The sequence below is a fragment of the Denticeps clupeoides genome, chromosome 16 (assembly GCF_900700375.1).
Source record: "Denticeps clupeoides chromosome 16, fDenClu1.1, whole genome shotgun sequence".
Lineage (NCBI taxonomy): Eukaryota > Metazoa > Chordata > Actinopteri > Clupeiformes > Denticipitidae > Denticeps > Denticeps clupeoides.
Genome location: NC_041722.1, coordinates 12065484 through 12086201, shown reverse-complemented (window position 1 = coordinate 12086201; position 20718 = coordinate 12065484). Strand labels below are relative to the sequence as shown.

At 44.3% G+C, this 20718-nt stretch overlaps 2 protein-coding genes across 5 annotated transcripts; one reads left to right on the top strand and one right to left on the bottom strand.

Annotated features, from left to right (window-relative positions):
• Positions 1 to 47: 47 nt before the first annotated feature.
• On the bottom strand, positions 48 to 2499 carry tmem9b (TMEM9 domain family, member B). Its single transcript, XM_028956732.1, has 5 exons — positions 2236 to 2499; positions 1862 to 1953; positions 1656 to 1764; positions 1335 to 1469; positions 48 to 1162 (listed from the first exon to the last, which is right to left on the bottom strand). Exons 1-5 carry the CDS (start codon positions 2326 to 2328, stop codon positions 1007 to 1009), a joined length of 585 nt encoding a protein of 194 aa, XP_028812565.1. The 5' UTR covers positions 2329 to 2499; the 3' UTR covers positions 48 to 1006.
• A 1465-nt stretch (positions 2500 to 3964) lies between these two features.
• scube2 (signal peptide, CUB domain, EGF-like 2) lies at positions 3965 to 20197 on the top strand. 4 transcript variants are annotated; one of them, XM_028955953.1, is made up of 23 exons: positions 3965 to 4179; positions 4436 to 4558; positions 4755 to 4880; positions 5184 to 5318; positions 7153 to 7278; positions 7383 to 7499; positions 8129 to 8218; positions 8614 to 8730; positions 8832 to 8954; positions 9978 to 10094; positions 10636 to 10758; positions 11101 to 11217; positions 11318 to 11407; positions 11700 to 11825; positions 12412 to 12576; positions 12867 to 13070; positions 16571 to 16735; positions 17260 to 17427; positions 17551 to 17712; positions 18206 to 18403; positions 18668 to 18820; positions 18910 to 18989; positions 19134 to 20197. In XM_028955953.1, the coding sequence occupies exons 1-23, from the start codon at positions 4092 to 4094 to the stop codon at positions 19278 to 19280; spliced, it is 3060 nt and encodes a 1019-aa protein (XP_028811786.1). In that variant the 5' UTR covers positions 3965 to 4091; the 3' UTR covers positions 19281 to 20197. The 4 variants fall into 4 exon arrangements, with proteins under 4 accessions (XP_028811786.1, XP_028811785.1, XP_028811784.1 ...); XM_028955952.1 differs by having other exon boundaries at positions 12864 to 13070; XM_028955951.1 differs by having other exon boundaries at positions 8599 to 8730.
• The last annotated feature ends 521 nt before the right edge of the window (positions 20198 to 20718 follow it).

Below are 20718 nucleotides of genomic sequence, written 5' to 3'. Positions count from 1 at the left end.
TCCATCTTCTAAACCCACGCAGAGTTAAAACAAGAGAAAACGCAGGCTGAGTGTTAAAGGCTAAATTTAATGCAACAGACCGTGTAACATACGACATTTTAAACAAATAATACAGACATTTGTTTGGGAAATCAATGGGTTTTTAGAGATTTCTACGAAGCTTGACATCCATTCAAGCACGTCGGTCCACCCATCAAAAAATATTTTCCAGCTCAGTCAAACATAAAATAATGCCATACCAGTATAGTATTACAAAAGCTACCTTTAAAAAAAGAAAATGTAGTTTAGGTGGTCCTCAGATGTTTCATTACATGACCCTTACTAAAAGGAAGGTTCCAAACACATGAATGAATATGAATGTACTGTAGTTAAATGTTTTCACCCACTGAACAACACATCACTGGAAAGTACAAATTGTAAACCAATATCTACTACTTCCCATTACCCAAACCAGTTATTTACACTGTAAATTTGAACGAGTCACTGTCAAAACTATAACAGGGCAAATAGACAAACAGAACTGCAGGATGTCTGCCTTCACAAACTTGGCAATGTTTAAATATTACACTATCAAATTCATTATTTATACATGTCTCCGGTTTTACATGGTTTAAGAGTTAAATCAACTCGTCATTTCAAAAAGCAGTTTCATTTATCTTGTTCTTTTGTGGATATACCAAAGGAGTTGGCACTCTTGTGTTCATTTTATCGACAATAAACTGAAGTGGTCATTATATTAGAAAGGGACTGTACTTCATGCATGAAAAGTCATTTTTACAATATTTCGACCACATCTGAAACTCGTGATACGTACCAAATGTGTATTTACTTTTTTTATTAACAAAGAACCAGGAGTTCCATGTATATGTACTATACGAGTCCAGTGAAACGTGGAGTCAGTGCCAGACCCCCCCACTGTGTGTGTAGAATGCTTTAAATCAATCCAGAAATGAGCCTGCCCCAGTCACAGTGATTGTACCTGCACTAAAGTAATAGGGCAGTGAAATTAGCTGAGCACAACATGCCGGTCAAAGACGGACTTGCGCTGCTCCTGGACCTGTCTCCTCCAGCGCTGTTGAGCATGCTCGACCTTGTTGAGCACGTTGGAGCGCGACCGCGAGCGTGACAGCACGTCATGGGCATTGGCGAACGGCTGCTGATCCTACGAAAACAAGGCCACAGCGTTTACCACTGTCTACAGTATTCAAAACCACTATATTATACTACAATACCACCATGTACAGTAATAAACCATAATACAGGGTTTTCCAAAACCAGTTCAGACGTCTTTGAAAACGCCCAAACATAACACCAAAGGAAACGCCGTGTCTTACCCCAGCATCATCCTCGCTCTGAATCAGCTGAGAGTGTCCAAAGAGGCGTCTCTTCAGCATAGGCTCAAGCAGTGTCAGGTAAACCATGTACAACAGTAACAAGCCCAGAATGGACAGGTATACAATAATGGTCCCCTAAAATAAAACAGATTCAGTAGTTCACTTAGTAGTTCATACTTACATTGCACTCAACAAGGCAAATGTTTTATAACTGTTATATATAACTGAACCTATATTTTGGAAGTTGAATGGTGTGAAAAAAAGTCCTAATCGAATCCTATAAAGGAAGCTTTTGGAACACATTCTAACTAATAAACCTACTTTAATAGTCCCGGAACTTCTTTCTTCATATTTGCATTCACAGCGCAGGCAGTAAGCCTCCACGTCCTTTCCTTCAACAGGCATAGGATCCACAACATGCAGGCAATTGCTACAGTGGCGCAAAAAAAAAAAGAAAGAAAGCAATGTACAACCATGCCAACAGGTTTCAGATAATTCAAGGGACTTGTGACAAATGCTGCACTTACCAGTCTTTCAGAGAGACGTTTTGTTTGTAAATGTGCCCCAGTAATTCTTTGTACGGTGGGCAGATACATTTGCACCTTATGTCTTCTGAGTTCTGGAGAGCATGAAAGGTCTGGATCAATATCACTACAATTGTTTATTCATAACTTTTACGTAACCGTTGCACGTTCTGGAAATTTTTTTTAACCCAAGTGGCATTCCAGAAGCATTCACCACAAAAAAAGAAAAACGAGGGAGCGCTGGAAAACGCGCACGCATCATTAACCAGCGCGGTTGATTATTGGCGAATTTGCGCACAGTAACCGGAAGAATCTGCCGAAGCTCAAGCAGCAGGCCAGAAACGAACGTGTGCAGTCACGGACACCGAACTCGTTACCTTCCCTTCCGTCGTCGGCGCGGAAACGACCAGGATCAGCAGAGAGACCAGCGCGGCCAGCTGATGCGCGCAGCCGCTCCGGGCGCGATGCATGTTCACCGCGAGACAAAACGTTCGCGGAGGGAAGGCGACGAGGCGACGAATCAAACTATAACCAATAGCCACGGAGCGCCTGTCCGCCGAGCGACACAAGCCCGAGAACAACCGCGATCGCGAACGCTTCCTTCTCGCTCAGCTGACAGGTCACCTGACCGCCCGGTTGGTGCGCAGAGCTAAGCCTTCCCTCGGAAACACGGTCCCGGAACCTTTATTCCGGCAACGTCAATAAAAAAAAAAATTATATATATATATACATTGAGATTCAAGATTCGAGAGTGTTTTATTGTCAGTACAACAATATACACAGTATACCGTGTATTGAAATAATGTTTCACACAGACCCCTCATAGTGAAATCATAAAAAGAACGAAAAAAAATATATATATACACTCTTAACTAAGCTATGCTAACTAAAACACCAAAGCTTAAATACTGTACAGACTGACTAAGTTCTGTGGATGCAGAATGAAACGTCTCTAAATTAAAGAAATAAAGCCCAGTTGCCATGACTCAACTTTCAAACTCAAACTTTGAGGTGATCCAGAGCACATGCCCAGTCATGGACAAATTGTTATCCCCTTATAACACAAACGGCAGCTCAAGACCTTCCTCTTTAGAGAATATTTAGATTGACTTGTAACCTTCTGCCTTATGTATATAAACTACAACAGAGTGAATAAAAAATTGTACACAAAGTTGGGGGTCCTAGTGAACTAGAATTGATCACTTCATTGATGGTAACATGAAAGCACGTTGTAAGTCGCTCTGGATAAAGGCGTCTGCCAAATGCCTTAAATGTAAATGTACACGATTTAATACACTGATGCACGCGTGTTCGTTTATGTTACACTTTTTTTTTTGTCTATTTTCAATTTGTGATAAAGAAAAAAAATACTTATTTCATTGTTTCTCATATCAACGAGATTTCTCAACGAAGTAAAACCACACGGTAAACGCTTATTTGAGCCGTAGGAATATCGTATGGACCGCACGGGATCGTGTTTGCGCGTTTCGGCCTCCTGCTCAGCCTCTCTGCGCCACAGGGGGGCGCACGTGGCCTCGGAAAAGAGGGACGCGAGTTGTTTCTTGACGCCACAGAAAATTGAAAGCTAATAAGTTGAATCGACTGTGTGTGTGTGTGTGTGCGTGTGTCACCGTCTATGTCACTGTCTTTGCAGCATCGAGGTGGAAATAATCAGAGATGTGCTGACTTTTGTTGGGTGTATACACGACATGCCTACAGCAGTTTTCCCACTCCTATTAATTTTACTGCTTTTTTTGTTTGTTGGTTTACCGTTGTGTCAGATAGATACTTTATTTACGAGATACTTTTAACCAAAATGGCATTTTATGCTTTTTTTATTCTATACTGTCGGCCAGGCTCATACAGGCGCGCATTGCGTATCGGCGCCCAAATTGTGAGCTTAAGAAAACTCAAAGAAATGAATGAAAGTTTCTTTTTTCTTTAAATGGTGATTTTTGCGCGGGTGTGGCGGGCGGCAGCCTCGCGTTTTCTTGCGCATTTCGCGAGCAGGTAGCGAGTCGGCTCCGCCACGCTTTTGTCAACGAGAGACAATGCGCGCTCTCTCTCTCTCTCTCTCTCCCCCTCTCTCTCTCTCTCACCCCCTTTTCTCTTAATCCTCCGGTGAACGCAGATCGATTGACAAGCCGGAATGAAAATGCGGAGCGCACTTGTGGACCTCTCCAGTGCGAGCGCGTCCTTTTGAGGAGACCTCCAAATCTCGAATCCTAACACCATGGGAGCTGTTTGTATTACCAGGGACTTGTGTTTGTTTTTGCTCTTGTTAAATACTCGCCAAAGCGGAGCACTTCCTAAAAGCCACGGTAAGTTCACTTTTGTGTGAGTGTGTGTGTGTGTGTAAGCGGTAGTAAATTGCAGACCTCCCCCTCTTTATTTCAGTTTTTACGTCTTTCGTTCTCCTGCAATAAAATTCTTTGTTATAATCTATTATATATGCATGCATGTATATATATATATATACACGTGTGTGTGTGTGTGTGTTGTAATTTTTGGTTTCGAAAGAACTCCCACATACTTAGAAATGACAATGCTTGAATGAATAAAACGCTTCGTACCCAGATGCAGACCAGTGTGCTGAAGAAAGCGACGCCTGTCACATCGACGCGATTTGCCAAAATACCCAGACTTCGTACAAGTGCACGTGCAAGACGGGCTTTAAAGGCGACGGTAAACAGTGCGAAGGTAACGACGCGCCGTGGACGGTGCAGCTGCTACGATGCAACTTCCGGCCCGGTTCCCGGTGCTCGGTACCCCGTGCACGATGCCCGGTCCTCCGTGCCCTGTGCCAGGTGCACGGTGCCCGGTACCCGGTGCACGGTGTGTTTTTCTGTTGGGAAAAGAACGCTCGTCGACTCTTACTTTGTGTCCCACGTCCTAGACACCGATGAATGCGACGTGCAGTACAATGGTGGCTGCGTTCACGAGTGTTACAACATACCGGGCAATTACCGCTGCACTTGCCACGATGGATTCAATTTGGCCCACGACGGGCATAATTGCTTAGGTAAGCGGACTTTTGTCTGGAGTGGGATGGAATTTTGATTCATGAGCCGGTGCGGCTCACAAATGTCATAAACTGCTAATAAGGGTTGCAATAAATGTTCAGATGAGTCAATACTTTGAATGCTTATTGGACTTGAGCTCTGATTAAGTCGATGATACAGTGCTCATAATTTAATACCAAAGTTACAGTGAACAATTAATAAAAAAAAATCCTTATTTGCATTTAAATGCCCATTGCTCTTACATACTCTTCATGAAATATAGATCTTTCTAGTGCAGTAAACTGCGATGCCCTTCTGTCTAGATGTGGACGAATGCATGTTCAACAATGGTGGCTGTCAACACGTGTGTGTCAACACCATGGGCAGCTATGAGTGTCGATGCAAGGAAGGATTCTTTCTCAGCAACAACCAGCACACCTGCATCCATCGCTCTGTCGGTGAGTGTAAATGCTGCTCTTTTTTTTGTCCCCGCGTTGCATCTGAACAGTTGTCTCAAGTGCATCCTAGGACTGGGACGGGTCTTTTCTGAAGTTCAAGTTAGTTTAGTTTGTGGTGAAAAAAGCGAGATGCAGTGCAGAATAGGAATGGCTTTTATGTACTTATGTGTTGTATGTGTTGGTTTCAGTGAATGTTTTAAGTGAAAGTGAAGTGATTGTCATTGTGGAACACTGCAGCACAGCACACGGTGACACAACGAAATGTGTCCTCTGCTTTTAACCAGTCACATTTGGTGAGCAGTGGACAGCCATGACAGGCGCCCGGGGAGCAGTGTGTTGGGACTTTGCTCAGTGGCACCATTGGTGGTTTGGACCTTCCGATTATGGGGCCGCTTCCTTACCCGCTAGGGCACCGCTGCCTGATGCTGCAGCCCGGCCTACTGTTGCCTAAAAATCAAGCGTATTTGTAATTGGGCACATATAAGAATGTGATTGACAGCACAATAGGAGATGACAGCTTTTAAGTTGGGTTCTTTTTCTGCAGCATTATCTAAAGCAGCTCGCCTCTAAAGGGCTCATGCTGTGGGAAAGGGAGCCCCATGTCCCCAGGAACAAAACAAGTTAATAACTGCAACACTTGGTGCTTTGTTGGTTGTGTCACTGATGAGAATAAAGCACCTTTTTATGTGTCTGTAGCTTCTCAGCTGCAAGTATTGTTGTTTGCCTCGGTAAATTGAAGAGAGTTTGCAAGGTTTTCCACCCCATTGGGTTCCTCTTGACAAACTTGCTTAAGTCCTGTCAGCACATCCACTTGGCTGTAACAGGAATGAGCCAGACCAGCTCCCTACGGTGACCTAAAAAACACCGCGGGCCCCGAAAGCGGTAGAAGATTTTGAAAGTCTACCTACAGCAGGTGACTCCGGCCTCAGGTTCCGCAGAGGTTTTTTTTTTTTTTTTTTTCCCCAGAAATGCTTGTTAATGGTATAAAATAGGAATGCAAGTCTGCAGGAGATATACATTTAGAAAAGTTATATTTTAAACCTCAGTTTGGGCAGTATCACTGTGAATTCACTGTTCAAATTTTCTGACTAGTAAATCAGCTAGCTAGCAAGTAGCCATTTCTTATCACCAGCATTTATTTATTCATTTATTGTAAAAAAAAAAAAAAGAAGAACTTTTGTTCTAAATATGCAGATAATCTTTTACAAAATTGACTATTGGTAAATAGTGCATAAAGCTCAAACTTTTGAGCCATTTTCATTCCCGTGTTTACCTTGTAAAATCTTATTGCCAAAGTTAGAAATAACGATGAAGTCGAACCCACATTTGATGAGGCACAACATTTTTTTTGCTTTATCGGTCTTAGCGTTCCCCTAATGATGTATCTGAAGTCTCTTTCCGAAATTCAGCCATGGTGCAGAAGTACTGACACTTTAAGCCAGTCACACGTTGTGAGTGGGCATTCGCAAAATTCACAAAAACATCATTTACCAATCAAAATGTTTGGCGCAAACAGGAAGTCCAGTCCCGTTTTTCCAGAATTTTTTTTTTAACCCATTGGTTCTTCGGAGTCTCACGTCTAGCCACTACAGGACCATAGACAGGCTACGAGAAGTCGTGTTAATGTTAAATGATCTCACAAAGTGAAAATATCATAGTAGGGGACTGTTAACTAGTCTGTGGAACAGGTGCTTTTTAATAAAAAAAAAATGCAACTTTTAAATTGGAACTCAGGGCTAACTTTTGCTGGTAATAAGACTCTCAACATTTATGCAGATATTCCTTTTATTGACAGCCATTTCCATGGTATCAAAGTATATTTTTGACGTTTCAGAGGGCCTGAGCTGTATGAACAAGGACCACGGCTGTGCCCACATCTGCAAAGAGACTCCGAAGGGCGGCGTGGCCTGCGAGTGTCGACCAGGGTTTGTTCTGGCCAAAAACCAGCGCGGCTGCATCCGTAAGTGTGAGCAGAGCCCGGAAAAAAGCCCTCCTCTTTCCCCCAAAAGTGTGTCGCTAGCCCGGACGACACAGCCGACCGCTGTTTGTGTTGCCACTGAACAGTGACCTGTAACCATGGAAACGGAGGCTGCCAGCACACCTGCGAGGATACGGAGCAGGGGCCCATCTGCAGGTGCCACGCCAGGTACACGCTGCACCCTGACGGGAGGTCCTGTGCAGGTAAGGGAACGCACGCGGGCGAAACCGGATATTTCGGGCCAGCCATTCGCCCTCTTGAGCTCTTTGTTGTCGAGCAGCCCTTTTATGAATATAGGGACTGTGGAGACGGGGCTCTTGTGTTGGCCTTTTATTTCTTCCACTGATCCCCGTTCCTTCCGCCGAGCAGGTGATACCCATCACATATCAGATAGTGAGCGGTAACAGCTGGAGCCTCCAGCCGGCATCGGCTTGTGTGGCAGAACGTGTTTGTGTGTGTGTGTGTGTGCGGGGCATGGTGCTTTCCCCTGCTCTTTTTTTTCCCGCCTTATCTTCCCCGCTCGCATAATGCGGACGGACGATGGCTGTAAACACTGCAGCGGCTACACGGCAAGCCGCCGTCAGGGAGGTCCGTTCCTTCTGGTTTTGTCTGAAGCAGAATTGTGCTTGATAAACACATAACAGCCTAGATGGCTCTTAGAGATGGCCATAATACACACAAAATAAATATCAATGAATACATTTGGGGTTTTTTTTTTACATTGTTTGTTAGCAGGCATGTACATAAGAGCATTAACTACATTAACTACCAGTCCAGTTTATTCATTACTGCTGAAAACACATAAATCATTGCCTGAAACCCTCCTTTCCAGAAAGAGACGAAGCCACCACAGACACCACGGAGCATAACGCCACGTCCCTGGCTGAGGTGGACAAACGTGTCAAGCGGCGCCTTCTGATGGGTAACTCTTTATTCCCAGTTCAGTAGAGAGAGAGAGAAACGTGCCGGTATTTTTGGAATACAGTGGTTGCGGGGCTCGGGCATTCCTCAGCCTTCTGAGCAAACTGTGAAATGACTGTGAACCCTCACGTTCCCACCTCAGGCTTCTCACCTGTAAAATATGCTGTGGTGATGGTGTGGCACATTTCACATGTGCTCCTTCCGCCAGGGTGGGGGAAGGTGTGGGGTTGCATGGCAACAATATAGGCCTAATGATTACCCAGGAGTGTTTGCAAACTGACACACGGCTTCCGTAAATTTCTCACCTCGCTGTTGAAGCTTTATTTAGATGAGCTTTATTTAGGTTGATATGAGTAGACAACAGCAGTTTTACTTCAACAGATGTTGTGTTTCCAGAGACGTGTGCCGTGAACAATGGAGGATGTGACTGCACCTGTAAGGACACGTCCACGGGGGTCCACTGCAGCTGCCCAGTCGGGTTCAATCTACAACCAGACAGCAAAACCTGCAAAGGTGGGACCTGTTGTTCTAAAACAGGATCTTGCAATATTGCACACACAATATTTCACAATATTTGGCTCTTAGAATACAAATACATCTCCCGTGCCCCTCAGATATTGATGAATGTGAGATCAACAACGGTGGATGCGACCACTTCTGCAGGAACACCATCGGCAGCTTTGAGTGCAACTGCCACAAGGGCTTCAAGCTGCTGACAGACGAACGCTCATGTCAGGGTAGGCCTCTCTGGTCCTAAACACAATGCAGGGTGTCTGTGTGTATATTCTAGCAGATAAGACTGTGTGGGATACAGAGGATGGTGCCAGTATCGACATGCAGGACTCCTTTGAAGATTCTTAACATGAGCCGGTATAAAGATTAGCTTTGAATAATGCCTTTCCTTGGAGCATGCAGATCTCTGTCCTGATACAAACTCTAGCAGGAATGTGCCTCCCATGATATTATTAAACCGTACACTCGGCTGCATTCAGTAGTAGGGTGCTTCTCTGAAAAATTAAACCAAAATGCTAAAAACATTTATGTAATATTTGCACTTACTTGTCCTAATATTTAAGATGGGTACTCAGATAATGTGGTACACCATAATTTTAATGTATTTAAAAACTGTTTTGTTAAATTTTTATTAAATTCAAAGCAAATTATTATCATAACCCAGACTTTCACCGTTCAGTTTATATTTATTATATGGAAAAGTGCATCATATTCATACAATTGACCACATTTGAACTCTTCAAATACTGGTTATCATATGTTAAACTTAACAGCACTCGTGTAGCTTTTAGACCAGTGACATTGTTGTACTGTGCATCACACCATCTCAGTCATTTTAGTTGCATATATCGGTATTGTATGAACATTCATTTTTGATGCACAGTTTTGACACCCATTATACATGGAAATATTTGGTTCAATAGTTTTGTCTGAATGCTTATATAGTATTGTTTTGTTAGTATTTGTTTTAACAAGTGAGACCAGTTTTCTGTGTCCCGTGCATCACAAGTTTGCAAACTGCTTTTATGTCTTTTATCATAACTTTATATTGAAGTACCCAGTAGTAAAGCACGACAAGTATTACATACATGTCACACTTGTTCATAGTTCTTACCACTAGTTATGGGCATAAAGAAACTTGTGTCATCAAAATGTTCTGTGCATCACATAGAGAACTGTCCAGTTCATTTGGAAGAGTGTTTTTTTTAACAGTAGTGCTCTTGACATTGTGTTTACACTCGTTTCAGATATCAATGAGTGTTACTTTGAAAGGACGTGTGACCACACATGTGTTAACTCCCCTGGGAGCTTTGCCTGCATGTGTAAAAAAGGCTATACTCTATATGGACTCACACGCTGTGGAGGTAAGCGCACAAAGCAGGGCCCAAGTTGATAATTCTACATTAGTTTATTTGTCACTGGATCTGTCATATGCACAACAATTAATTAATTGATAATTAATTTCTTTTTATTCAAATTAAAGAGATTGTATTACTCACTAAAATGCAGTAAAATTCAGATACAGTCACAGATCCACATCCATACAGGTTATCACATCGGAGGTCACCATTTGTAAAAAGCACTGTAATTAAACTGTTACCTGGAATTTCCCATATTTCAGGTATTGATATACATTAATTATATGGTGCTTTTGCATATATGTTAACCCCTATGCATGCAGTGGTGGCCTAGCAGCTAAGGAAGCAGACTCGTAACCGAAGGGTAGAGGGTTCAAATTTTGAGGAAAGTACCGTCCCCACACACTGCTGCCCAGGGGCTTTCATGGCTGCCCACTAAGGGTAATGGGTTAAATGCAGAGGACATCGTGTTCTGTGCACCGTGTGCTGTGACAATGACAAAAACATTAACTTTCACTTGTATTTCTCTGTCGTTTTCCTCTCAAAGACATAAATGAGTGTAGCATCAATAATGGAGGGTGTGAGCACCGCTGTGAGAACATCGTGGGAGGGTTTGAGTGTCATTGCTACCCAGGCTACAAGCTGCACTGGAACAAGAAGGACTGTATTGGTAAGAGCTCTAAAACAATGGTGATGGCTCTTGTCTGTGTGCAGTCGGGGTGTTGTACTCAGGTGAAGTATTTACCCCACCTTTGGGAGGTGAAAACAGGAGATACTCTGAATCTAATCGTTTCCAACTCTCATTCTGATTCACTGTCTGGTGAATCAATTAACCAGCAAAAAATGATCAAGGTTGGATCAGTGACCAGTATGTGTGCTTTTTTTTTTTTTTTTTAACTCTGCTTCGCTTTCTTGGTGTATAACCTTGATCATTTTTTTTTATTTTGCACTAGGATGGCACTATTTGTGGGTTCTCTTTATGTTTTGAGCTTGTTGTGGTTGTTTTGTCTAGAGGTGGAAAGCATAGCTCCTGTGAAGACACCTGAGAAACCCACCCTGAACTGCAACAAGCAGCAAGGAGGTGATCATTGTTCCCTGACATGCCAATCACAAGTTCATGTCAGAAGCGGTAAGTGACAACTCTTGCTCAAGTCCTGGCCTGTCCCCGTTTTGGCTGGGTCTTATCCTGGTGTCCTCATGTCTCCTCAAGTCCCTATGTTTGTGTTCAGGGACAGAGGATTCTTATACAGTGACCTGTGGAATGCCTTTACCCTGCTTCCATGATGGACGAAGAAATGAAACTGGGTCACACTGCTGGGGCAAGTAATGCTAGAGATGCTAAAGCTGCTAACTCTAACATCAAAGCCATATTGACATTTTACCAAATTGTTAAATGTTCTATGTTCATCGTTCCTGTTCACATCAACATCAGTGTGAATGTAATGAGCAATAAAAGTGAAATAGTAATCATTTGCTATGAACTGTAATTTTGATATTGTATATACTTGTAATAACACTATAATAACACTACATTTATATTATAAATGTGTGCCGTTTTTAAATCAAATTCAGATTTAAATAAAAGTAACTTTTTTCTTTTCTGTTCTGCAGTAGGTACAGACACAGCTTACCCTTTCCGAATTAAGACCACAGCCACCTTTAAATCGGGCAGAGGGAAGTGCAACCTGAAAAAGAGTCAGGAGAAACTGGAGGAAGGAATTAATGCTGCTCTATCAGGTACACAAGAGCCCAATGCAGTCACTTACTGTGTGTATTCTAAAAATTGGCGAGACCAGAGTGAAATCGGCAAAGCCTTCCAACTCGGCTCTCAAAAGCAGCACAAGTTTACCTTTACGTCACCACATTTTAAACAAAGAACTTAACCAAATAAACCGAGCTTCAGTGCCGGCCGTGTACCAATTGAAAAAAAAAAAAAAAAAAGGATGGAAGTGTTTGGCCGGAGGACCAGGGGGATGTTTTGCGCGTCTCCGCGCTGCGTATTGTCCGGCGGTGACAGGAGAAAATGAAATTGCCCATAGCCGGCTTTTCTCAGCAGGCCCTGCCCAATCATCAATCACGCAGACTTCCGATTGTTGAATACGCTCGTTCCTCAAAGGGGTCACGGCAAGCCTTTCGGTTTGCTCTGATGAGGGGAAAAACGCATTAAAGGAATGAATTCGGCTTTTTAGAGAAAAAGAAACCGCCATCTATTCACACAATCCTCCACATATTCGCTTTTATGGATAAACACAGTGGAGACTTTAGTGTTTATTTTATGTCTGAGACGGCCTTTACTGTATACTGTTTGTTTGTGTTTCAACAGACAGGAAGTCAGGCACTGAGAACGTCCAGTTCAGCTTTGTCAGCCTGCGCTGCAGCTCGTCGAGCAGGCGGCCACGTAGCCGCCACGGCCGGAAGGCAGGGGAGGAGGAGGTCTCCTCCATCACAGCAGAGTTTGAGCTGGATGTGAACCTTGAGGAGGTAACAGGTTGGTTTCGCTGCGGTGCCTCCTGTAACCCCCCTGTCTCACAACACTCCGCTTCCCTGTCCTGTCTCTGCTGCCGCTTTGGCTTTTAACTAAACATTTTCAAGGAGTATCTCCTGTTTTTGACATGGTCGGGGTAGTGGTCTATAACCGCGAGAGACTTTTGGTGGCTCCTTCTGCACACAAGCATGATTTTCGGTGCTGTGGGTGTCTTGGTGTCTGTGAATGAGTGTGTGGGTGTTTTTTTTTTTTTTTTTTTTTTTTTTGCAACATTTTGGCTCTGTTCTCAGCAGAGAGCTGTGACCTTGCCTGTGCACGGCGGCGTTCAGAGAAGAGGCTTCGCAAGACCATCCGTACCCTCCGCAAGTCCATCAACCGAGAGCAGTTCCACATCCACTTCGCCGGGTCGGAGTACGAACTGGCCAAAAAGAACATCCAGCCCATGGATGTGTCAGAACAGTGTAGCGCCGGTCAGGTGTTAATGGACAAAAAATGTGGTGAGTATCTCATAAAAACATGATAAACTTGGGCTCTTCAAAGCGCAGTATATAGTTTGCGTGACGGGACAATCCCAGGTGACAATTGTCCAAAAATACTGGGCCTATGTTTTACTGGGTAAGATTTTCAGTGGCCTGCGATAATTTGACAGTGTCTGCTCAGAGTGCGTGTGCTGCCATGACCTATGTCTGCATGAAATTCCAAACCACAACAGCATTGTGACGGAATGAAGAAATATTTCTGCTGGTGGACATAACTCTGCTGGTGCTGGTCTACGTACCTCACTGAGATTTGTAATGATCTTGCCAGAAGGCTTGATTGTGCTGCAAAGAGATACAATAGCTTGTTAATACCTGAACTAATTAGTCCGACATTTTGCTCTGTAAGTATCCTTTAACGCAAAAAGAGCATTTTTATGTTATCTGTGGACATCGGTTGCTGTAATGTGAATTTTCATAGAGAGATTTTACTTTACTTTACTTTACTTTACTTTATTTAGCAGACACTTTCATCCAAAGCGACTTACAAGAGGAAGACACCAGCAATTCTCGTTCGATTTCTATAGAATATTGAGTTTACAAACTAAGAGCCCTGATAAGGCTCAGACTTGTCAGTGAAGAGCATGCTCAGAGATTGTTAGGTGCTAGACGAAGAAAAATTATAATGTATTTATACATTTTTGTATTGTTTGTGCATATGTGCATGCTGGGTATATATGATAGATATACCCAGCATGGATGCAGTGAAGAGGCCTTGCTGGTTATACACTCCCGAAGTGTTTGGAGAATACTCTGACTGTGGGATGTACTGCCGACAGGCTTGTTCAGTGGGATTTGGGGGGGGGGGTGGAATGGCCAGCTGACTGCTGTATTTGGGCACATGTCGGAGACTTGGCCTGGTCTCCAACATGTGGGGCTGGACACGAGGCGCTCTGACGGCTGTGAATTTATTAAGCTGCATCTGAGTGTTTGTGCTGGCAGAGTGTGATGCCTTTACAAGCGAAAGCTGCCCTTTTTCTGCCAAATTCAAACGTTTATTTGCAAAAAGTGTCCTCAGCTTAGGCCTTGGCTGCCACGGTGGTACTGAAGTACCTCATATATCAAATCCTGTCTCCAAATGTTACATTTGGACATCAGTTTTCTCTTCCAGAACTAAGTAATGAATGGTGGACTGCAAATTAATTTTGCATTAGAGCTTAAAGAGAAAGGAGGGATGGAACCATAACAGAACCATAATGACTTTCTAAGGACCAGGGTTGTTCAAAGAAGGGCATTAATGACTACACGGAGAACAAAAATTGTGTGAAAACAGTGTGCGTGGGACAACAGCAGCATACCGACGTACGTTTTCCCCCAGACCCCCGCTGAAGGCCCCTCTGTATGCCTGCAGCTCGCCGCCCTCTCTCGGAGCTGTAAAACAGGGTACCAATGGCATTACGGCCAGTATCTTTTTATAGCCCTGCCCTCACACACCTCTGTCCGGGATTTAACCGGACGCAGCATCTGTGGACTCAAGTCTTAAACGTCTCACGGGCCACTTCATTCTCTCTGCTGCATAGTGAGAAAAGAGAGAACGGGGCGACAGAAATCAACAGCCACCGGCTTTATCTTACTGCCTTGCAAATATTTCCATTCAGTAAAAGTTAAAGTAAACCTAATGCTTGCGCACCTCACGTCCAGCTGCGTGGGCCAAATCTTGCTATTCTTGCGCTGCAATTCAGGATCATCATTAAGCAGCCGGGTAGAGCGGAGTGGAACAGACGTGCAATTTGCAAGCGCCGCTCAAAGAGAGCGTTAACCCCCCCCAGCTCCTGAAAAGAGCTATATTTTTTCCTTCCCTTTCCCACCTCCCCCACCGGCCCAGGTCGCTAAGTGCAGTTTAGGCTTTTCAGTTTGCCCACTCCATTGTGAATCCCAGTGGGGCTTGTTCTCACTGTGGGAGAGGAGTAGGCTTCACAGGCCTGCTTACTTCTCCCAGAATCTGGCCCAACCTCTCAAACCGGGCCCTCTAATCACATTACGAACTGAAACGCGATCGTATTAAAGCCGCAAGATGAGATCCTATAATGCGATATGCTTATTTTAATTCCTGTCTGATGTGGAGAACCAAGCGAATCAGAAGAGCAGCCCCAGCAGAAAGAGTGTGTGTGCATCCGCACTGACGCCTTCCAACGCCACCGTCATTGTCTCCGTAAATGCTGCCGAGCCTTGTTTGCATGTTTGTTTTTTTTTCCCGACGGAGACCCTTGGCAGCGCTGTTTATTCAGACAGGCAGTTTAAGTGCTAAATTCCTCCTCATCCATGACCGCTCCGCGTGACCCCAGCTAGTGAACTTCCAGGGAGAATTGACTCCGGCGACACCGCGGGAATCAATTAGCATCAGCTGTTTGGGCCCCGGCCTGATAGTGCAAGGAACGATTGGGGTAGCATTGAATGGGGGGATTCAGAATCCTGCCCTCTTTTATTGGGTTCAGCTCCTTACCACTGTGATACCATAGTGTTTGCCTATGTCATCAAATAGGCAGGAGTTGGGGGCTTGAATAGAGGTGAAAGGTCCTTTAAACCTCTTTGGGGCCATCAATTCGAGGACTCAATAGAATGGCCTCTTTGCATTTGAAAAGCTTCAAAGTTTTTTTTTTTTTTTTTTTTTTTCACTCTCTCTCCCTCTCGCAACCTCACTCTTTTCCTCCACTTTCTTGCGCTCTGCTTTTGCTCAAATGAAAGCAGCCGAGACAATGCAGCGCTGGCTCTTCATGGTTATTCAGGATAAACAAAAGGCCGAAAGAGAAAAAAAAAAAATGAACTGCTCTTGAGAGAGTTACATTTTCCTTTGGCAGCAACAGCAACAACAACAAAAAGAAAAAAAAAACCAATTTGGCGTGGGGCACGTTAAAAAAAAAAAAAAAAAAAAAAACGGGAGCCAGACGGCGTGTAACTGCCTTCGCCTTGTTGTCTGTCGGACGAAGTCTCGTGTTTAAGGTACTAAACCGCCATTCTTGAATGGCTCGTGTCAGTGCTGATATCAAGTCAAAAACGGATGCAAAAATAAAACACGTTCCTGCTGTTTCTTATTCTGCATACGGGGGAAAAAAAAAAAAAAAGTGTAGAGTCTGGGGCGTCATCAGGCTACCGCCACGGAAACTGTAATTAGTGAGCGTTGCGCTAAGCTTCACAGAATCGCCGAAACGTATGAAGCAGGCATTAAAAAAAGCTGCGCCCCTGTAATCAGTTTTTACAGATACGTGCGAGGTGAGGGCGGGGCGCGGGCCCTTTTTCAGAAGCCGCGGCGTATGCTTTCGTGAGGTGCTTATGATGGGATTCTCCGGCGTTTGATGTGGGATGCCGGGCAGCTGCAGGGGCGCGCCACTCTTATTTTGCCTGGATTTTTAGCATAGCGGCATCGGGCTGATTTGTGATGCACCTTTAACTGGCTTAATTCGGGGCTTTCTGAGCTCGGCCTTTCATTTTGTCCCCTCGCTTCTTCTCTGTTTTTCCACCAGTGAGCTGCAGCGTTGGCACGTTCTATGAGCAGGGAAGGTGCGTTCCGTGCCCGGCCGGAACGTACCAAGACGAGGAGGGGCAGGTGTCATGCGAGCCGTGTCCGGGTCCTGATGGCAAGGTCACCTCGAGAACAGCCGGGGCTCGGAACATCTCCGAGTGTGGAGGTAAATGAAGCCGCACGCACCGAAAGCGCGGGATTACTGCCGCATGTGCAATATTTACACCGTCATATCCCCGAAACGTCCACGTCCCAGTACACCTCACCGAAGTGATTCGCGGAATGACTGACCGCCGGTGAATCACGTCCGGTTTCTGCTTCAGAACTAGGCAGGAAGCTTATGTGTCTCGATAAAAAAAACTCATTGTGAGCAGTTCTTTGCCCACAGGAGTCAATCTGACAAAGAACGTCCCGTCAGCCCTTTTCCTCGGAGGAAAGAAAAGAACCACCATGTTTTCAGTTTTCGAAGCGCTGTTATCACAGCTGTTAAACACTGCAGGCCAGATCCCATCAGTCTCGGATAGACTAAACAGAAGGGGCTATCGAGGTTGTATCAGTGGCAGGCGGTTTGCTGAAGTCACTCAGGAGATAGGGAGGAGGCTGCTCTCCGCCAGATAGCGAACTTGCTTTGCGCCAGGCCTGGCACGTGTTGGTTTTTCTTTTTTTTTTCTTTTGTTCTCCTGCTCCTAGGTCAGTGCTCCCCCGGCCAGTATTCCCATGATGGCTTCGTGCCGTGTCAGCCGTGCCCCATGGGCACCTACCAGCCCGAGGTGGGCCGCACTTCCTGTTTCCCATGCGGAGGGAATCTGGTAACCAAGCACGATGGCGCCATGTCCTTTCAGAGCTGCGAGACCAAGGGTGAGGGGAACATTTTGGGTTGTGTGCCTAGAATAGCCCAGCAAGGAAAATAGTACTCAGTCCTCCTGACTGTGTGTGTGTGTGTGTGTGTGTGTGTGTGTGTGTGTGTGTGTGTTGTTTTAGTCCAGTGCTCACCGGGCCACTACTACAACACCAGCACCCACCGCTGTATCCGCTGTCCCATTGGGACCTATCAGGTGGAATTTGGGCAGAATTACTGCGTGGCCTGTCCAGGAAACACCACCACTGACTTTGATGGCTCCACCAATATAATGCAATGCAAAAGTAAGTCTGGAGCTGCTTTGTTTAAGTGTGTGTGTGTGTGTGTGTGTATATATATGAGACCATCGTTTCATTGGAGGCTCACTGGAATCAGCTCAAATTGTTCCCAGGATCCCTTTATCTTATGAAGATTCATGTCTATCATGATGGGTGGTGGTGGTGGTATCCAGGTTGACTGTGGCCTGATCCATAGTATGTTGATGAGTAAAGACCTTTTACGAACTAACGCCATCAAGTAATGTATCGTCCTTCCAGTAGAGTCAGATTAAAGAATCATCATCATGTTGTTTTCCTTTAATTAGTCACCCGTCTTTAGCACTAGTATTAAAAGAAAGAAAGTGTGGAAAACCTGAACATGTTTTTACTTGCCTGGTTCGTAATTTATGCCACATGAAAAAGGCGCACCTCGCACTCACCGTGCAGCTGAGCCGAGGCAAATTAACGTCGCTTCACTAAAGTCTTGCAAACCATTTGGCACTCCCCTGCCATGCAACAGACAGGCACTGCGGAGGAGAGCTAGGGAATTACACCGGCTACATCGAGTCGCCCAACTACCCCGGCAACTACCCGGCCAACGTGGAGTGCACCTGGACCATCGCTCCTCCCCCGAAGCGCAGGATCCTCATAGTGGTCCCAGAGATCTACCTCCCCATCGAGGACGAGTGTGGCGACTACCTGGTTATGAGGAAGACCCGTAAGTATCCAGAGACCAGGACTCGCGAGGCATGGCTTTAGCCCCCCCTTCCCCGCCCCCATGCAGCCGTTTCACACCGCGACACGTGAAGGGACAGGCTTGTGTGAACTGACTTTGTTTGCAGATTGTATGTTAATCGGGAGGAAGTGCCCGGCTACATCATTGAGCCATTATGACTTTACACTGTTGGTGATAGAGGAGGCCATTTAGAAAGGCTTCGCACGTGGAAAACGAGCATGGTACAATAGTTTACGGTTTCCCCAGACCTCCCGAACTCTGTGACGACGTATGAGACGTGCCAGACATATGAACGGCCCATCGCCTTCACCTCGCGCTCCAAGAAGTTGTGGATCCAGTTCAGATCAAATGAAGGCAACAGTGGGAAGGGCTTTCAAGTTCCTTATGTGACGTACGATGGTAAGAAAGGTGTAGACATTCTGAGCCATGTGACTGAAAAAGCTACATTTACAATTACACTACAGGATTCTGATTTTTCCTTCTCGCAGAGGACTACCAAGAGCTTATTGAAGACATAGTCAGGGATGGACGATTGTATGCATCAGAGAATCACCAAGAGATTCTAAAGGTACCATCTGTTGACATCATTTTGGCCTGCAGCGCCCTCTTGTGTACATAATGGAATAGGATAATCTCATGAAGTCTGTAATGTTTATTTAAATCAGTGAATTAATTAGACATTATAGACATTTATTTTAATTTCTCCCTTTAGGACAAGAAGCTAATGAAGGCCCTGTTTGATGTCCTTGCACATCCACAAAAGTTTTTTAACTACAGCGCACAGGAGTCCAGAGAAATGTTTCCGAAATCATTCATCCGATTCCTGCGCTCCAAGGTTCTGAGGTTCTTACGTCCTTAGGAAGGCTTTGCAAAAGGACCCAGAGTGGAGAACTCCTAAAACACTTCTTCTGTGAGGACACAAAAGATGAGACTCTGAGAGACGTTTTCAACTTGCCACCCAAAGATGCCGTAGAAGATAGCAGACGTTCTCACCAGCCTGTCTGGAGTCATTATTTTTATACAGAGTGGACTTACAGCGAACGGACTGGTACATGTTCTCTGCGCGTTCTCATCGGAACAAAGGACAGCACTCTCCCACTGTGTTTGAAAGATCCACTCATTCGCTGTATTGGGAAAAAGGTGTTGGCCTTCCTACATTTTGTCTGATTCTCTGTGTAGTGCACTATAAAGAGGACGAGCATGTGTCACACTAGTTGTGACGCTAAAGACCCTGCTTAATGGAAGTGGACGCTGACCTCAGTGCATTTGTCCATCCTCGTTTTCATGTGAGATTGTAAAAGAGTGTAATGCTTTAAAAACATCAAGAACATATGAGCTAGGCCAAACAGCTAGACAGGAACTTGATTAGCTGGTTTGTGAAACTCTCACTTAGGAGAATTGCCTTATTCATGATAGATCGTTGTGCTGGAATAATACACATTATGTTACACGTGACCCCTTTTTCACAAACGTTGAGCACTACAGTACAAGTAGTAGTTAAAACAATTGAAATCCTTGTATATTATGTAAAAAAAAAAAAAAAAAAAAAAAAAGTTGTCCAGCTGTCATGGGTTGTATTATATTTTTTTAGCTGCTTTGCTGAAAATGCACCACATAGGTCTGCAGAGCTAGAGCATGTATGCCTGAATCATGTATAGTCTTTCTTATCCATTCATCGATCACCAACTGCCAATGCGATTATGTTAATAACGTTCATAACTGTTGACATTTTGTTTTTTTAAGGTTCTCTACAGGATTTACTTTTTTTTTTTTTCTGCCCAGTTCACCTTCATGGTGGTTCATTTCTTTTCTGACAAGAGTACAGGTGAATAGCATTGAGGGTTCAGCAATGTATTAGAGTAAATTAATATCTATATTTTTATGTTTTATACATCTAACATGTAAATAAAATAAAACCATACTGTTGTCTTAATGCCTCAAGAGGACGCATTAATAAATGATGAGATGATAATTATGGCCTCGCAAAAATCATTGTGACATCAAAATGTACAGTACAGGCCAAAAGGTTGGACACACCTTCTTGTGTTCACCTTGTGTTTCTTTATTTTCATGACCATTTACGTTGGTAGATTCTCACTGAAGGCATCAAAACTATGAATGAACACATGTGGAGTTATGTACTTAACAAAAAAAGGTGAAATAACTGAAAACATGTTTTATATTCTAGTTCCTTCAAAATAGCCGCCCTTTGCTCTGATTACTGCTTTGCACTCTTGGCATTCTCTCGATGGGCTTCAAGAGGTCGTCACCTGAAATGGTTCTCCAACAGTTTTATA